The sequence below is a fragment of the Heloderma suspectum genome, chromosome 5 (genome assembly GCF_057233095.1).
Source record: "Heloderma suspectum isolate Gila_16-S chromosome 5, 16-S_ref, whole genome shotgun sequence".
Classification (NCBI taxonomy): Eukaryota; Metazoa; Chordata; class Lepidosauria; order Squamata; family Helodermatidae; genus Heloderma; species Heloderma suspectum.
This window is the reverse complement of record NC_139462.1, coordinates 45,135,769-45,154,819: the sequence shown is the minus strand read 5'-3', so window position 1 is coordinate 45,154,819 and position 19,051 is coordinate 45,135,769. Positions and strand designations below refer to the sequence as shown.

General features: G+C 41.2%; 1 protein-coding gene across 1 annotated transcript in view; it reads left to right on the top strand.

The window, feature by feature from the left end:
* PRSS12 (serine protease 12) overlaps positions 1–19,051 on the top strand; it is an 82,888-nt gene that overhangs the window by 32,507 nt on the left and 31,330 nt on the right. Inside the window, exons 4-8 of the mRNA XM_084855908.1 lie at positions 356–506; positions 4,161–4,339; positions 5,991–6,132; positions 7,813–8,009; positions 14,217–14,358. Of these exons, the coding sequence (XP_084712034.1) occupies positions 356–506; positions 4,161–4,339; positions 5,991–6,132; positions 7,813–8,009; positions 14,217–14,358 (811 nt within the window). The remainder of the gene's footprint in view (positions 1–355; positions 507–4,160; positions 4,340–5,990; positions 6,133–7,812; positions 8,010–14,216; positions 14,359–19,051) is intronic.

The following is a 19,051-nucleotide window of genomic DNA, read 5'->3' as shown; positions in this document are numbered from 1 at the left end:
CTGGGAAGAGCTCAACCTAGGCCCTGCTCAGTGATAACCATTGTTGAGAATGCTTCCCAGAGGCATCAGGATGGCCACTGCTCGAAATGATGTGCCTGTATTTTTTATTCTGCAATAAGGGAAGAGCACTGTTGATGTGTTCCCCTGCTATCCATCAAGCTTATGACATGTGGAGTACTTGTTTTCCCTTTCTGCCATTGAAATACCTACCCTGAAGCTACAGAAGTTATTAATGCTCCAGGTCTACTGGACAAAGTTGTTATTAGAATGTTTTCCCCATTCATTTGGTAGCATTTGATCACTAGTAATTGGAAAATGAAAGCTTCATTTTTCTCATAATTTGTTTTCTCCTCAGCCGCTGATTTTATCCCAGTCCGGCTGGTTGATGGGAACAGTGCTCATGAAGGAAGAGTTGAGGTGTTCCATGCTGGTCAGTGGGGAACTATCTGCGATGACCAATGGGATGATGCTGATGCTGAGGTAGTCTGCAGACAGCTTGGCCTTGGGTTAGTTTACCGCCCCCCCCCCCCGATATATTTTATATTCAGTTGTGAACAACTAACGAATAACGATGTCCAAGCAAATCCAAATGCATACTTTATGTTTCAAAGTGGGGGTGATAATAACTGAACCAATGGCGCCACTTTAACAGAGACAGAGTCCGTTGACCTTCTTGAGGTGGAACTAAACGTTATGATCAGTATTTAGGTGAAAAGGGTAGCTGCATGTTGTATTTTCCTTCTCTCTCCAATAACATATAAGAATAGAAAAGATGTGACACATTGTCATAATTGCTATTCGCACAGGCAGAACTCACAAGAGCAATTATGTCAGATCATGTGCTAATGATCCTTATAGGACCTAGAATCCCTGCACTACCTAGGTAGCCCATTGTGACGTATTTGTAAGATGGATAAAGTCACTCAGAGTTGTTCTGCCCTGGATTTCACATTGGCTACAGGTACTGTACTGGCAGAAATGCGGGTATCAGTTGCCAGTCCTGTTCTCCTGAATGAGTTACCTGACATTTTGTCAGCCAAGGATCTGTACAGAGTTCTTGGAGAGGTTTTCCCTATTACCTGAACCCTGTCCCACTTGGCTGATTAAAGCTAGCCTGCAGAGATTTGCCAGCACCGTCTATGAGAGGATCAGTGCTTGGCTAAGGGATTGAGTAATCTCCACCACTTTGAAAGAAGCAGTGATAAGACGTTTATTAGAAAAGACCTGTATTAGAAAAACCCTCCTTAGATTTCTCAGATATAGGTAACTATAGGCCAGTCTCTTCAACTTCTTGTTATGTATGTATGTATTATGTATTCACTTGCATGAAAAAAAATATATAATTGCCACCCTTCAGCAAGCTTCTGGGGTAATTTAGAGAAACAAGATAAAACACAAACATCAAAATAAATATAAATATAACACATGTCAACATGTTAAAAATACATTAAAATCCTGGTAGAATAGAAACATCATTGCTCAAACAGCAAGTGTTATCGCTATGCAGGTCTTCTTCTGGTCTGCCTGACTGCTATGAGGGTAGGTGGTACTGCTTTGCAGCAGTAGTACTACTCCTACCTGGCTGGAAGGTACCAGAAGGTGCTTAACACTGTGGGAATTATTGTTTAGGACAGCATAGAATTCCTTCTTGTCTCCCATGCTCTTTAACATCTATATGACACAGCTGAAAGAGATAATAAGGGTGCAATCTTATGCATGTTTAGACAGAAAAAGGCCCTACAACTCCCAGCATTCCCTGGCTAACACTGCAAAATGCTTGCTGAAGAATGCTGGGAGTTATAGGACTTTTTTCTGCCTAAACATGCATAGGATTGTGCTTTAAGAGGATTTGGGATAAGATCTCATCAGTGTGCTGATGAACACAACTCTGTCTCTCCTTTTCTGATCTGGATATGACAGTGGATTCCATGCACTGACATTAGGAATCAGTAATATGCTAGATGAGGGTAAGTTTAAGTTCAATGCACACAAGATGAAGGCCTTTAGCTGCTGGACTGTTGTAACAAATATGTGGTGAACTTTTAAAGTTTTAAGTCTATTAAACATTCTTTAGATGTTATTTTTATTGAATTTTGTTTTTATTGGAAGTTGCCTTGTGGGTCTGCTGGACCAAAGGTTGGATATCAGTGTTTTAGGGTGGCGCATGCTGGGAACTCTAGGACTTTATTCTGTCTAAACATGCATACAATTGCATCCTTAATTAGGTAGTCCAATTAAAACAAATGAATGGACAAATAAATAGTATTGCTGCTTTTTGGCTCATTCTGTCTTCATACTAGGATGTTTGAAATGGACAAAAAATGAATATTAAAGAAAACATCAAGCAAGATAAAGATGGAAATGATGGGAATTGCTCTCCAACACATCTGGAGGGCACCAGTTTGGGAAGGGCTGTGTTAAAGTGAAATTACATTTGCCTTAAAGTTATGTTTGTAGTGTTGTGTTTTTTTAACTTGAGAGGTTGACTAGCTTGCTTCTCTTCCTTATGTTTAGTAAATGATAGCTGTCATTAAATACTCCCTACCCAAATGTTTTTATATGAGCCTATAGGCCTGTGATCTCAAAAACAGCAAGATGCCTTAGCAGGTAGACTTATTATCCCTGGGTTGAAATTTACCAAGGCTGAATCTACACATAGCAGTTATACCGTTATCATAACTATTGATGCCCATTGATGTCATGTGTACCAATAGCTATGATAATGGTGTGATAACGGTATAACTGCTTTGTGTAGATTCAGCCCAAGAGAGGAAAAATAATAGGTATAACGGCCAGGGATGGCTTAGGACTAGGGAGAGAAGCTGACCTATGTGCATCATCTCGGTTAAACTAGCTGGAAATGCTCTTCAAACTGTAATATAAAACCTCTTGGCAATAACCTTCCTGCCCTTTCACAGCTTTCATTTGGCATTACTGTGCAATAAAACCCACCAGTAATAGTTCTCCAGTGACAAGGAGAGAATACTGCTCATCTAATTAAATACTTCCTGTATTTTTTTTTAAATGGTCCATTATATAATTTGAATTTCTAGCTTCTGTGCATTACAGACATATTCTCAGTAGAGCATATAGAATCCTGGGACTAGAAGAAGGGGATCTGAAGATAATATAGCCTAAATCCTTGATGATCAAGGGGATAGAACAATTCTCCTATGTGGAAATGTTACAACAGCTGGGATTGTTTAGCTTAGAAAAAGGCAAGTAAGGGGAGACATGATAGAGGTCTACAAAACTATGCATGGTTTGGGAAATGTGAATAGGGAGAATTTTTTTCTCCCTCTCTCATAATACTAGAACCCGGGATCATCCCATGAAGCTGATTGGTGGGAGATTCAGGACAGATAAAAGGAAGCACTTCTTCACACAGCGCGTAGTTGAACTATGGAATTCGCTACCGCAAGATATAGTGATGGGCACCAATTTGGATTAGACAAATTCATGGAGAATAAGGTAGGTTACTAGTCCTGATGGCTATATCCTACCTCCAGTATCAGGGGCAGTATGCTATATACATCATGGAACACAAGCAGGAGGGACAGTTTCACACAGGCTCTGTGTGAACAAAATGCTAGACTAGATGGACCTTTGGTCTGATCCAGCATGGCTCTTCTTGTGTTCTTGCAGCCCAATAGGGTCCTTCACAAACCAATCTACTTCCTCACCACAGAGTGATGATGATCTTTGATTTCTCAAACATCTTTGATCTATGGTTTTCTTTCTTTTGCTGTATACCTATGCAATATCATAAAGAACAAGCAATAAGCCTTAGATGGCTTAGGATCACAATACCTGATGGACCACCTCTCCTGGTTTGAACAACTTGTACACTATGATCAGCATCTGAGGCTCTCCTACACAGTGCCTCCTCTGAGGGAGGTTCAAAGGATGGCAACAAGGGAGAGGCCCTTCTAAGTGGTGCCCTCCTGATGGTGGAGAGCTCTTCTCAATGAGGTCCTCCTGGCACCAACATCTTTTCAGTGCCATGTTAAGCTTTTCCTCCACTCCCAGGCATTTGACAGCATATGATGGGGCTTTTAAATGTTAGTTGTCCTGGTAGTTTATTGTTAATTGATTTTAGCAGTTTCAAACCCTTAATTTTTTGTAATCAGTAATTCTATTTGTTTATTATATTTGGACAGGGGAGTTGCCAAGGCATGGAGCCAGGCTTATTTTGGAGAAGGCTTGGGTCCTGTGCTACTGGATGAAGTGCGTTGTACAGGAAATGAGCTGTCTATAGAACAGTGTCTAAAGAGCTCCTGGCAAGAACACAACTGTGGCCACAAAGAAGATGCAGGCGTTTCCTGCACACCTCTAGCAGGTAGACAGCAGGGGAACTAGATTGCCAAAAGGCTAGCAGTATAAAGGGTACTGGTTATGAACATTGGTTGTGAGTGTCTTTTGTAGTACTACAGCAAGATAGTAGGAGAAATCCCTTAGTGTGTGGGAGGAATATCTTCCATGTGTATGTCATATGTGCACAGAAATGCTTAATATACATTAAAAGACTAGATCCTAATTTACTTAACCATAACATGTACTTCAGGATAGAACAGAATATATACAGTGGAGATAACTTCAAAAAGACATTCTTTATGAGCAGTAACTATCCTGTATTGCTTGAGTTACAACTGTATTGTTAGGAATGGTAATATATCCATGACTACTTTTTAATGTTGACCACAGGCCATTAACATTCATGTAACATTAAAACAGAGATAAGAGTTGTGGACTGAGGGCTCCTTATGCATGACATTTTAATTTGTGTACATGGGATGCTTTATATGTACATGCAAAAGTGTAATATATGCATGTGTTTGCAAACATCTGTATTTATCTGGATACACATGACAGAGAGCTGGAATTGGCTTTGGTTTCCTGCAGCATATACATGTAATCACAAACATACATTTGCTGTCAGTTAATCTATGAAATGGCTTGTATAGGCAGGTGGGTTGGGTGGAACTGGAATAGAAAAGGAACAGTGTAGACTAATAAATGTATATTGATGCTGAACCATACTCTAGGGCTCCATATGTCTCATAAATCATATGCTCTTCTCCCACAGGGAAAAGAGTCCTTCACACATGCACAGTTGCACATGCATGTTCTCCCTAACTCCTATTTAGCACATCTTGTAGTCATCCTAAAGGTCTTCCAGAGTACAGATAGCATTGTGTTCTTTCCAGCTGTAGGAAAGTCTAGAATACTTTCCTACTGGTTGCATTTTACCAGTATTCTAAACTTTCCAAGAGCTGGAAAGTAAAATTAATTACTATAAAGGAGTAGCTTATTCTGAACTATAAGGGAGTAATTATTCTAAACTATGGAGAATGTTAAAGGAACCCAGGGAGCTGAGTTTCCAGACAGAAAAGCACTCTGCTAATTGTTCTGCAAAAGTTTCCAGTTTTTGTAACCTACTGTTCTGTATCTTAGTTAATCCAACTACAGACCTTCAGCGTGAGGCAGATGTGGGGGACAGAGGGCAGGGCTCTCACTTGTGTGGGCATTAATAGAATGGGTTGTAGAAAGAAAGGGATGGGTTAAGCTAGTGATTTTCCACAGACATAACTTTGTCTTTTTCCTCCATGAACTTCTGTCCAATATAGATTATGAGCCTCTGGGACTAGGAACCATGTCTTTTATATTGCTCTAACAGTCATAACGCGGAGGTGCTAGGGTAAGACTAATTACAAATAACAAGTGCACTGAAATGTTGATAACTCTCCAATGCATTTCTGGCCTTCTGGTTAAGGCTTGTTTTAATTACTGGGTAATGAAGCTGTATAAAAGGAAAAACAAGAGGCGTGCAGGTATTGGGGTTCCTCTCTCCTTCCATTTTCTTTTTAAACATTGCACATAACCATCATCTAGCCTTATAACTGTTCCAGTGCAGTAATTTTTATAGTGCAGTTACTTTCCCCCACTGGCTGTCTGTTAAGCAGGACTGGCTCTTATTTTTAATGCCACAGATGGTGCAATCAGACTAGCAGGCGGGAAAGGCAGCCACGAGGGACGTCTGGAAGTCCTTCATAGTGGACAATGGGGCACAATCTGTGATGACGGGTGGACTGAACTGAACACACAAGTGGTTTGTCGGCAGCTGGGCTTCAAGTAAGGTCAATTTATGTGAAGCTGCTAATCGCTTTGCGTAGCAATGCTGATAACTGTGAAACGCTTCCATGTATTGTGCAGAATTTCACAGGGGCCTGCTTCGCTTCTTTGCTTCATGGTTGAACCCCAATCAGTTTCATATGCTGTCCCTCGAGAAGCATATTTACGCACAGCACAAGTTAACCAGAAACAAGTTACAAGAAACAGGTGTGGAAAAGGGCCTGATTTAGATCTATTTATTAAGCAATTTTTGCAATGCCTTAGAAGAAAAACATAAATTATAATCTAGTTTTGTAGTCCTCTCTGGATTGGGAAAAAGGTACACTTTATTAATTGAATCATTATTTTCCTAACAGTGAGCTGGTTCACATGACATGACAGCCCACCAAGGGTTAATTTACCCACGGGGGCTATCATGTTGTGCTGGGCACCCGTAGGTGCCATTTTTGCATGGCACCTGTGGGCACCCAGCTGGCCATGGTTTGTCATGTTGTCCAAACCCAGGCGATATGGCTTGTTGGAGCAGGATGCCCCCCCCAAACAACAACAACAGCCCATGAATTATTTGAGGGTTGTTTCCCCCTCCAACAAACTACGCCCTCTGGGTTTGAATGACACAACAAGCCACACCCACCAGGTGATAAAGCAAATGGCACCCAGCACGCATCACAGTTTAAACAAGTCCCCATGGCTTGTTTAACCCATGGTGATCATGCAGACCAGCCCAGTTTCATGTTCAGCAGTCCATATGTCTGAAAACAGTTCTGCTGGAAAAATGTCTGAATAACCAGCGGAACAGGGAGGTGCTAATGTAAAGAAAGAAAAGGAAATTGACATAATAATTGGGGTTGGTTCATGTGGGGTCTGGATTGGTGATCACTTTGCCATGTTAAGCAAACTGGACTGATCTGTAGGACTGTATACTCTTTCCAACAACCTTCTCATTTGTGGTGTGTGGATTCCAAAGTTTTAGAACTTGTGTTAAGCGGGAACCCTGGCTGGCTCTTACCATGATTAACACTGTGCTTAATTAATAATGTTAACCATGGTAAGTCGTTTTTAAAATACCCCAATGGAGGATTGTTGTTTTTTAAAACCCCACTTGTGGTGGTGGGGGAGGTGAATTTAAAGAAAAAATGTGGTTGGGTGGGAAGGTTTAACACCCCCCTACTTGGATCAGGGCCCTGTGTCTTTTCATGAAAGTAAAATAAAAGTTATTATCACCTACGCACTACACATTTAATGTAGCATATAGTTTAGCCCTTAGTGTTTAACTGTGGTTAGGTGAAGCAGAAAGAATGAAGAGAGGGAGTGCACATGGTTAAGCAGTCAACAGCATTACATCTGTAGCAGGCTTCAGTGTCAGAGTATGAAATCCAGAATTCCAGAATTCTACATATAATGTTAGGTATGTGGTTAAATGCTCTGTGGAATTAGGTCCTTGCTAAACTAATACATCCATGGATTTTGGCAGCAAGGTTTATTTAATGGTGGTGGACCCTGCACAATATTTGCTCAAAATAAAATAGATTTTATGAGCATGAACTTAGTCCTATTGTGGCATTTTTGGGTGTGTGTGCATTGAAATTGTTTGTTGTTACAGAAAATCTTATTTCCTTTCTTTGATATTGACCAATTATACTTGGTTTACAATATGCACACTAACTTGTGTGTAAACAGGAATGGGAAAAGTATCTCAGAACATTACCTAGAAGAAAATACTGGACCAATCTGGCTGGATGATGTCAGCTGCTCAGGAAAGGAAGCTGCTGTCCTCCAGTGTCCAAAGAGGGAGTGGGGAAAGCATGACTGCAGCCACCAGGAAGATATCAGAATAAGCTGCTATCGAGATAATGACAGCCACAGAGTCTCACTGGGTAAGTCACTCTTTTTAGACTCAAGCCTGCATCCAAAGAACCAATGGAGCACAAGGGTGTTTTGGAGTTGCTGTTCTTGCACATCAGCCTGCCATGCCACATGGCAAACCTTTTCTGAAACTGAGGGGATTTTGCAAGCAGCTTGTGATAAGGCTTGGAGGTCTGCTGTTCAGAGGAAACAAAGTCAAAATGTCTTCTGGGCACACCCAAGCCTGTGAGCGTGGCTTAAGTTAGCTCTTTGGATCCTGGCCACAGTATTGGCTGTGAATACGAATTTAAGCTAGATGTGGCTTATGGAGGAACAAGATGAACCTGAAGGAACTGGTGAGCTGCAGCCTACTTGGGGTGTGCTCAGCATATACAAAAGGGGTGTGTGTGTGTGTGTGTGTGTTGTGCCCCTTCTTCAGAATATACAGCCCTGGAATAGGATCTGTTTCCTTGTTACTTCAGCCTGTGTGAAACTGTAAGACCGTCACATGATTGTGGACAGCAGTGCATATGGAAGAGCATGTGATATAAAGATGCATATACACAACTACTCTCCATGTATCCAAGCTTGATTTATAAGTAGGCATATCTATCAATCCTCCTCATAGGTATGACTTTCAGGAAAGCTTGCAGAGTGAAAATCATAATATGGGAAGTGGTTGGGAGGGGCCATGGTTGTACATTACAAGATAGAGCACATAATTGGCACACAGAGATCCCATGTTAAAATCCTGACATCTCCCATTAAAGTGTTGAACCTCAGCCCTGTGGATCAAATCTGGCCCACCTGGGTCCCAATCCATCCCTTCATGGTTCCCCAGATGGCTATGCCCCCTTCCTTTGACCCCACCACCTTTCTCCCAACCATATGGTGGTTTCCCAGCTTGCGCACTTTTTCCTAAAGTGCAAAAAGTTGAAATGCCTCTCCTACGGCTTAAGTTATTGTCAATGAGAATGTTATGTAGAAATATGCTGGTATTTTTGGCCTTGCCCCTTTTGCCCTTGGCTCTGCCCACTACTGGAGTGCTGACCAGAAAAGCTTTACCGAAATGGAATTGGGCTCTTGGGCTGAAAGGTTCAACACCCCTGCATTAAGCATGTCAGGCAGCATGAGTGGGAAAGACTGGGAAAGACCCATACCTGAGGCCTTGGAGACCTGCTGTCACTGAAGGTAGACAGTACTGAGCAAGATGGATCAAACATCTGACTGGGTATACGGCAACTTCATATGTATAATGTAGCTGAAGAGCCAGCTTCAGGCATCTAAAAAATCCTAGTGGAAATGGTTGACCTCATTTCTCATCCCTGCTCCTAAGCACAAAAGAAATAGGTGTCATCCTTGAGATAGGAAATGGCAGTAGTCAAATAGTAGCATTTTCATGAGAAAGAAAAGTATGCAGTAATGAAAATTAGGCAGCTTAATTTGTAACTTAAGAATTGCATCCAGTTTTTCAACCTAAGGAAGAACTTGTAAACAACTCCTATAACCACACCAACAGTGTAACTTACTGCATTTGTTGTTGTTCAGTAGTTAAGTTGTGTCCGACTCTTCGTGACCCCATGGACCATAGCACGCCAGGCCTTCCTGTCCTCCGCTCTCTCCCGGAGTGTCATATCCATTGCATCGGTGATGCTATCTAGCCATCTCATCCTCTGCCGTCCCCTTCTCCTGTTGCCTTTAATCTTTCCCAGCATCAGGGTCTTTTCCAGTGACTTTTCTCTTTGCATTAGGTGGCCAAAATATTTGAGCTTCAGCTTCAGCATCTGTCCTTCCAATGAGCACTCAGGGTTGATTTCATTTAGGATTGGCTGATTTGACCTCCTTGCAGTCCAGGGGACTCCCAAGAGTCTTCTCCAGCACCACAGTTCGAAAGCATCGATTCTTTGGTGCTCAGCCTTCCTTATAGTCCAGCTCGCACAGCCATACGTTGCTACTGGGAAAACCATAGCTTTGATTATACAAACCTTTGTTGGCAAGGTGATGTCTCTGCTTCTTACTATGCTGTCTAGGTTTGCCATAGCTTTCCTCCCAAGGAGCAAGCGTCTTTTAATTTCATGGCTACAGTCACCGTCTGCGGTGATCTTGGAGCCCAAGAAAATAAAATCTGTCACTGCTTCCATTCCTTCCCCTTCTATATGCCACGAAGTGATGGGGCCAGATGCCATGATCTTCATTTTTTTAATGTTGAGTTTCAAACCAGCTTTTGCACTCTCCGCTATCACCCTCAACAAGAGGCTCTTTAGATCTTCTTCACTTTCTGCCATTAGGGTGGTATCGTCTGCGTATCTAAGGTTGTTGATAATTCTCCCAGCAATCTTAATTCCGACCTGTGATTCCTCCAACCTGGCGTTTCTCATGATGTACTCTGCATATAAGTTAAATAAGCAGGGCGACAATATGCAGCCTTGTCGTACTCCTTTCCCAATTTTGAACCAATCGGTTGTTCCATGTCCGGTTCTTACTGTTGCTTCTTGACCCTCGTACAGGTTTCTCAGGAGACAGGTAAGGTGGTCTGGTACTCCCATCTCTTTAAGAATTTGCCACAGTTTGTTGTGATCCACACAATCAAAGGCTTTAGCGTAGTCAATGAAGCAGAAACTTACCGCATACTGTTAAACAAATCTTGGTTTTCATTGTCAAAAATATTTTAGGATTGAAAAGATTGTAATATTATTGAACTAGGGTTCCATTCGAACTTGCAATTATGCACTTTTTGCTAAATTTATTTCCACAGTCATATTTCTACTCTCCCCTGGCATCTCTTTTCATTGCTATCCTTTTACACTTCCCAGTTTCCCAAAGGTTTTATTATCCCAACAGTATAATGTAAACAGTATTTCTGTGTGAATAAGACAAAGTGTATTTCCTAGGAATGGGAAATTTCAAACTAGAAATAACGGGAATTCATATTATGGTCCCTGTTCACAAAGCATCTGTGCTCATGACAGAGTGGAACCTAACCTGAGCAGAAAAGGTCTGGTATGGTTAAATACATCCATATAGTAAAATTCCCTATAGGTAACTGAGAGCTGTATTAGTTTTATACTTGTCAACAAATCTTCCAAATAGTAACAAGTTGGTTGACAATAAAATATGCAGTCTTTTATAGCTAATATCCTGTATTACTACCCAAGTAATATGAGGAGAGCCTACACTGAAACTGTATTCTTGCAAAAGAAGTGTTTCTAGATGATGACAACAACAGGAACCCAATCTACATGGAAACTGTTTCAGAAGCATTTTCTGGTTATATCCGGATTTTCATAAAATCACTTTGGTCTGTCAGCAGCACACAGAACAAGAAAAGCAGAGTATACACTACCTAAAAACCCGCTTTCACAGGTCAAACAGCACTTGAAACCACCATACTTCAGGGTTGGGTGGACAGAGTCCTGCGAGTAGAACTGAATGTTATCAACTGCATAGGTGCTGCTCAGGGAATGAGAGAGGCTTGCTCCCTGCCCCTTTCTATACTTCCCTGCTCAGGAAATTTTAACTTTTGTAAACCACCCAGAGAGCTTCGGCTATGGGGTGGTATAGAAATGTAATAAATCATCATCATAATAATAGAAGAGATGAATTACCTCCCTGTAGTTTACCCCACCCCTCTTCCCTGGCATCCACCATTTGTCTTCAGAAGTGTGCTCTGCTTACGTTGATAGAAAGTTGTGCACTGTCATACCACCAAAGATGCGTTATTGTGCTATGAACCCCCTGCTATCTGCACCCTTGGTCACTGCATTGGTGGAGAATGAGTTATTACCCAGTACAAGTCAATTATGACTATTGCACTAATGCAATATCACACTATTTCACTATTGCAGAACCGCATTAAATTCCCTGTGTAGATTGACCCGGGGTGAAAATTTAGGCCTTTTTGCATGCAATCCTAAGCACTGATGCTATTGCAGCCTGACTTCCATTAACCAAGGCTCATGTAGAAGAGCAAAGCAACTAAATTAAATGAAGATTGCAGTAACTGGAGGATTAACCCATTTGTTATCTATTGTAATATTTTTGGATGAACTGAATCTCAATGGATATATTATTTCTGAAATTTAAGCAAGATTTTTTTAAAAAGGAGTTGCATTAAGGAGAAATGGGACAATACAGTTGTATAAAATTAAGGCTACTAAGGCTAAATTTGTGCAAACATTCATAAGAGGATAAGAATTGGTTTTCTGGATCAGACTAAAATGGCCCAGGCCATATGTTCAGGATTCTGCCTCTACTAAAATGCCAGCCATTCCTTTTATTGGTGGGATTTAACATTTGCAGACAATGTGCAGGGTTGCTTCCTAATGAGTACCAATTTACATGGTCATTTTAGAGGCAATCCTATGGTCCCTGGGTGAGCATGCCAGGGACCATAGGATTGTTCGGATTCCCCCTTCCGAGGTTGGAGGCAGCACTCCAACCTTGGAAGAGGGAATTGGAGATCTGACCCTCCTCCCTGCCCCCTCACAGCCAGCAGCACAGAAAGAATTGTGCCGGGCTGCCCTCTGAGGTCAGAAAAACAACCTCAGAGGAGGAAGAAAGGTTCCACTAGGCTGGGAGGGGAGGAGACTGGAGAGGCCAGGGTACGAGTTATCCTGAGGTTCCTCCAGCCTCCTTCGGGGGCTTCCAATCACTGAGGGTGCAATCGATAGTGTGTTAGGGATGTGCTATGAGTACAGCCTCTCTCATATTGAAGCAGTTCTATGTAACCGCTTCATCCTGTGGTCAGTTTACAGCTTGGACTACATGCACTACACTGTGGCCAAATGCTACTTTGCATAAATGTAGCTTGAGTTGTGTGCTGGGTATGTAATGAAACAACATGAGCTCAAGTCAGTCTGGATATACTCAGCCTCCATAGGCTAAAGCTGCAATCCTAGACCCCAGGGATGGGTAAGCTGTGGCTTTCCGGATGTTGTTGGACTCCAACTCCCATCAGTCGCAGCCAGCATGACCAATGGTGGGAGTTGTCTCAGTCCCATTGAACTCAGCAGGACTTACTTCTGAGTAGACATGTATAGGATCGTGCTGTTAAATGTTTATAATAGGTTAGAAGAAAACACATTAAAAGGCACAAATGGCGTGTCCTACATATCATTTTGATATGCAGAACAGTTGCTGGCTACTCTATTGTTTATTAGAAAAAGGTAATGTGTGCCATTGTGCACAAATAATAAATTCTTAACTGCAAAAGACCTGCTAAACTTCTGAGGAAATGTAAGATCAGAGGGAAATGATTTGATTGTGTTGATGAGATCATTGTGTAGTTATGCTCAACCTTCGGCTGCAAAGGCCTTTGGGAGTTGGCAGTCTGCCATCCTCTTTGTGAGAGAAGATAAGAGTGTAATTCAGCTAGTCCTGGTTTTCAATTTCCCTTCACTCAGGAAAAGTTTGGTAGCACGATTGAAAAGCTTCAAACAGAGGCACGTGTAAGACACATATATCAAGAAACAAAGTGCCAAACAAAGTGACTACATCAAATCATAGGCCTGGGAGGGGCCCGATTGGAGCAGTCACAGTATGCATCTTCTCCTGGGCTCTAGACTTTACCCCTGTGGAAATAAAAGTCCATGCACGTACAAAGCTAGAATGTCATGCAGAAAGTTCTAGTCTAAACTTCTGCCCAACCTTTGAGTTTTGTGCATGAATGGTAGAGCCCAGTCCTGTGATCCCCACTTGCCATCTGGAGTGGTACGCTCTGGCAACAGATACTTGATGTGTGACGTATTTTGGCTCTGCCCTACGTTCTCCATTGAGGTAGGATTCTCCAAACATGCGTAAGATTTAGCATGCGTAAGATTGCACCTTTAGTGGCTTAGCTGTGCACAGTAGATTGTAATCATGTGTTGTTGTGACACAACAAAGATTTGCATGAGACTATTTCCATGTGTGATTCCGAAGTCTTCTTCACAGACTCTGGGATCAAATTTTCCCCATAGGAAAAATCTGTTCCCTTTTCCAGATCTGAGACCCAATGTGGAATCAGTGGGCAGAAAAGAGTTTTTTCCATGAGATATCAGAGAGAAAATGCATTTTACCTTGAAATATAGATCTGCTGAACAGGTTAAAAGAGGTGAATACTTTCATCACTGCCATTTAAACTGGAATGCTTGTTGAACTTGAGTCCCAGTTGACAACTTTTGTTGAATGTCATGAAAATTAGCTAGGGTGCTGGTTCTTGCTACTACTGCTGTGCATTAACAGCTGTTACTTATTCCCAGGACCTCCTATCAGATTGATGGATGGTGAGAATAAGAAAGAGGGCCGCGTGGAGATCTTTATCAATGGCCAGTGGGGGACAATTTGTGATGATGGATGGTCTGATAAGGATGCAGCTGTGGTATGTCGACAACTTGGCTACAAGTAAGAAAAGTTCTTTTAATAGTTCTTAAATACTTTTTTCCTGGTTTTCGTAGATTATTGTATAAGTCTTGTGCACCTATCCTTTGTGAAAGTTCATAGGTTAAAAAGTTGACCATTTAATGTGTAAAGGTAGTGAAGATAAATATTGAATTTTCATTTTACTTTTTTGTTATTCACATTTTATCAAAATATTTTTTGATTTTATACCTGAATGATCTCCATTTCCTGTCTCCCTCTATCTCCCACCCATTTACATCTCCCCCTCTTTTACACACACAAGCATACACCCCCCTATATATATGACATACCCACCCACATACATCTACACACACATACATGTACATGATTTAAAAATGTAGTGAAAAATAAAAATAAATACAATTAAATAAACAAATAAAAAAGAAGAAAAGTGTATATGTAAAAAACCGCTCCTGAGTTATAGCTAAACTTCACACAACTGACATCTTCTTCAGGCATGGTCCAAGTGGCATCTAATCCATGTACAGCTCCAAAAATCCATCCCAAACATGTTCACATATTTCCAAATTTCCTTGCCTCATATATTATGCATTAATTTCATAACAGTGTTATATTATAATTGAGTGTAAAATCCCACTTACATTCAGCTATACTGAGTTATAGCATGATGTAACTGAGAAAAGAGTTAGATTCATCATATTAGTGGTTAAAGTTCATTGACCTTCTGGACAGTTTTTTCCCCAGCTTGTATCTAAAAGAAAATAAGAAAATATGCAAACAATATCTAAATGAAAACATTTATGAGAAATAAGATGAAATTATTTATTATGGAAAAGTGCATGTAAAGAGAGAGCCTTAAAAGTACACTGGGTTACAATCCTTGCTTGATTTGTACAAATGATTTCTATTATTACTGCAGTAACTCTAAATTCTTCTATAGAGCTGTAATTGATTGACACAGGATAGGATCCACCCCCACCCCCCAGTGGAATTTGATGCCTTTTTCTTTGAACAGCAGCACTCCCTTTCAATATCCCATTCAATTTCAAGAAAGACTTTACAATACGCTATGAAATAATGCAGGCTTTTTGAAGAGGTTTAAAAAATACTTTCCCCAATGTAAATGCCAAAGAACTTTAGTTTAACACAATATAAATGCAGTTTGGAACTTGCCAATAGCATCAGTGTTAACAGATCTAATGCGACAGAAGCATAATGTAATTTGTATATTGATCTCAGGTGGTGATATTAATTTGATGCCTTCTGGTCATAAAGTGTGGTAATATCCAAGTGTATTTCTAATACAAAAGAATACAGACATGACAGTAGCATGGAGCATTAATTCTAATTTCACCTGAAACAAAAATGACTAGCAGCACAATCTGCATCCCTACTTTCACTACTAAAACAAAAAGCTTTCCATCTAGCAAAAGACACAACTGGCACTATATTAATTTCTGAGACTGACAGGACCATAATGGAAGAGTATGGTAGCAGGCTACATGATAGTAAATTTAAATGAGCCTGAAAAGTGGTTTAGCAGGAAAATATATTTTACTCTTCAGACTGTAGTATTCCCCTCAATCGTCAGTGTGTCCGTCCTAAATTGTTGAATGTGTGCCCAACTATGAAGAATTGCAACCCAGCATTTCAACATTTCTCTCCCGCTCCTAAACTCTCATCCAGTTTACTGTATCACCCTTGCATTGACGAGAAAAGAGTTCTTCCTAGTGCCTGGGCATTTCTAAATGCCTGTTAAATTCTCGTCAGTTGAAATAAAACGTTGGATTAAAACAGAAATGTATCAAAATACTCCTCTTGACTTCTTTCCAAAAATACTTTGGGCCTGAAATAGTGCACATATTTATGTTATCTCTTATATATTTGTCTTGTTAGCTTTCTTGGCAGGTTGGTGAGCCTTATCAGGTACACAGCCATTTTGTGTCATTCATCACAAACACCACAGCTCATTTTTTTTCCATTTCTAACTCATTCCAGAATCTGTACTGAACACCCTGAATTGCTGTTATATTATTAAAGTGGTTAGTAAATCTGTAAGCTGAGTAAGTCTGTACTGTAGAATGTCCTGATTTTTTTTATTCTGAACCATTTGATTTCCATTCCTTACAGAAATAATTTGCCCTGCATCATCTTGCCTTTCCCACAGGACCATACTTAATGAAGATTTCTCCCGCTTTGTTTACACATGCCGAGTTATGCTGTGGCGAGTGTTTCTCATTGGGGTGGGAGACGAGGAGTTTCCTTCTATCTGCACACATTTTTCTACATGTACAATAGAAGCACAGATATTTCTTTCCTTTCAGTGTGATTACCTCAATTCCCAGATGTTTTACATTCCGAAGAATTGGGCCAGATGGCTCTATTCATCATGAACACATGATAAAAAGTACAGGCAGGGCTTAAGTTTGGTCAGATGAGTTGCTGCTAGCTGATATTCTCAAGTGCATTAGCAATTTTGCATGTTTGGATGTTCAAATAAGCTGGAAAGTTGCTGCAAATAAGCAGCAGGGTCATGAGAGAGGTGTGTTTGGTTGCAGATAGAAAAAAAATAGATTAGTATTCAGATCTGGATAACTGCAAAATCAGCAGCAGAAGACTGTATACAAATTTCTGTGCTTCTTTTTGTGCACATAATGCACAAATTTATGTACAGTTTCCTCCAAGGATGATGTGTATGGGGGTTGTGTGGGGGGTTACATGTGCTTTACTGATTTGCTGGTTGCAATCTCCCTCACCTTATCTTCCATGGCAAGCTTTTATGTGCCCTATATGGCAGATCTGCCTTTAGAAACATGTTTTCTTCATCAGTATTATGTCTGCAGTGTAGAGGTGTAGGTGTCTGCTATTGCACTTACTTAAGGAAAACAGGTTTTGTACTTATCTGTATACTTGTTTGGTCTATATCAGAAATGGCCAACTAGAGATCTGCAGGCCAAATCCAGCCTATTGCCTTAACAGCTCTGTTGGCTTCCAGTGACTCTACTGAAGTGTGGTAAATATTTTTGCTCCCTGTTTCACTTGTGTCAGGGTTGAGACATAGGGAGCAATCTGAGATGAGCTGTACCAACTAATCAGAGCTGAGGGTTGAAACCAGAAGTAAGGACCAAAGGACAAATCAAGAGGCAAGACTGAAGAGCTAGCCAGAAGTCAGGACCAAAGAAAGGACAAAGGATACAAGAACACATCAAAGTTCAAGAAGCCTGTGTTGCTTGGGCAAAATTCAACTGGAACTAGACAGCTTTAAAAAAAAGGATTAGACAAATTAATGGAGGATAAGGCTATCAATGGCTACTTATCATGATGGTTATACATTACCTCCAGTATTAGAGGCAGTCTGTCTCTATATACCAGTTCCCGTTCATGGGGGAACATGGCGGAGGGTACTGTTGCACTCTCATTTACTTGGGGGCTTCCAATTGGCATCTGGCTGGCCAGTGTGGGAACAGAATACTGGACTAGATAGGCCATTGAACTGATCCAGCACATGTGATGTGTGTGAGGTGTATGTGAGTTCTACAATTGGCAAGAGAAAGACCCAATCATCCTCATGATAGCTGAGAAAGGAGCAGAGGTAGTCTACTAGATTCTGAGTCACCCACTTTGCTTGCTCACTGATTTGTAGACGGTATGCTGTGGACAGGTGTGCCTGTATTCCCAGAAGCTCTGGGAAGGCCTTCCAGAAATGATAGGTAAACTGTAACTTGTGGTCTGAGTTTACATTGCTCCATTGAAGTAGGGACAATTGGGCAGTCTGATGGCAGAGCCTGTGTTAGAATGAAATGAGCCATTTTGATTTGTGTATCCACCACAACTAAGATCAGAGTGTTCCCTCATGGAAGTGGGAGCTTGACAATGAAGTCCAAGGAAATGATATCCCATGTTCTCTGGGGGATAGGCAACAGGCAGAATAGCCTGTGAGGACTGTATAGTGGGACAAGGGGTGTGTTCCTTGGCACAAAACTTGAAGGGTCATCTCTGCCAGATGAATTTGATTGAGGTCCCCCAAAAAAGCTAGTCAGGGCTTGTACAAATTAATCAGAATACCTCAGTAGAGCATCACCCTTCTCCAATAATGGGGAGATACACTCAAGAGTAGCCCCTGTAAACTGGCTCACCTAACAGTGTTCTGTTAGGTATTGGATGGGCATATTTGGAATAATAGCTGGCACTGGTTGGGGAGGTCCTACAATTTCTTTTGGGCACCGTTGAATCTTTCAAGGAGGGGAGCTGGAACAGGCAAAGACGGCCATACTCCAAAGGGTCCTAGCATCACAGGGGCTACAGATGTGAGGGGTGCTGCATGGCATTAAGCCTGCAAAGATCGTACCTCTGTCTGTGGATCTGCCACTTGTGCCTGAAGGTTCTGAAGCAGCTGCATGTCACAGGGGTCCAGAAAGCTAATTGACGTAACATCTATTCATTCTTCTCAAACTGGGGAGAGGTAACGAGCAGGGTACCGCAGGGCTCAGTCCCAGGCCCAGTGCTCTTCAACATTTTTATTAATGACTCGGAGGAGGAGGTGCAGCGAATGCTGATCAAATTTGCAGTTGGCACAAAATTGGGTGGGATAGCTAATACCTTGGAAGACAGAAACAAAATTTGAAGTGATCTTGATAGACTGGAGCGCTGGGCAGAAAACAACAGAATGACATTTAATAGGGATAAATGCCAAGTTCAGCACCTAGGAAAAAGA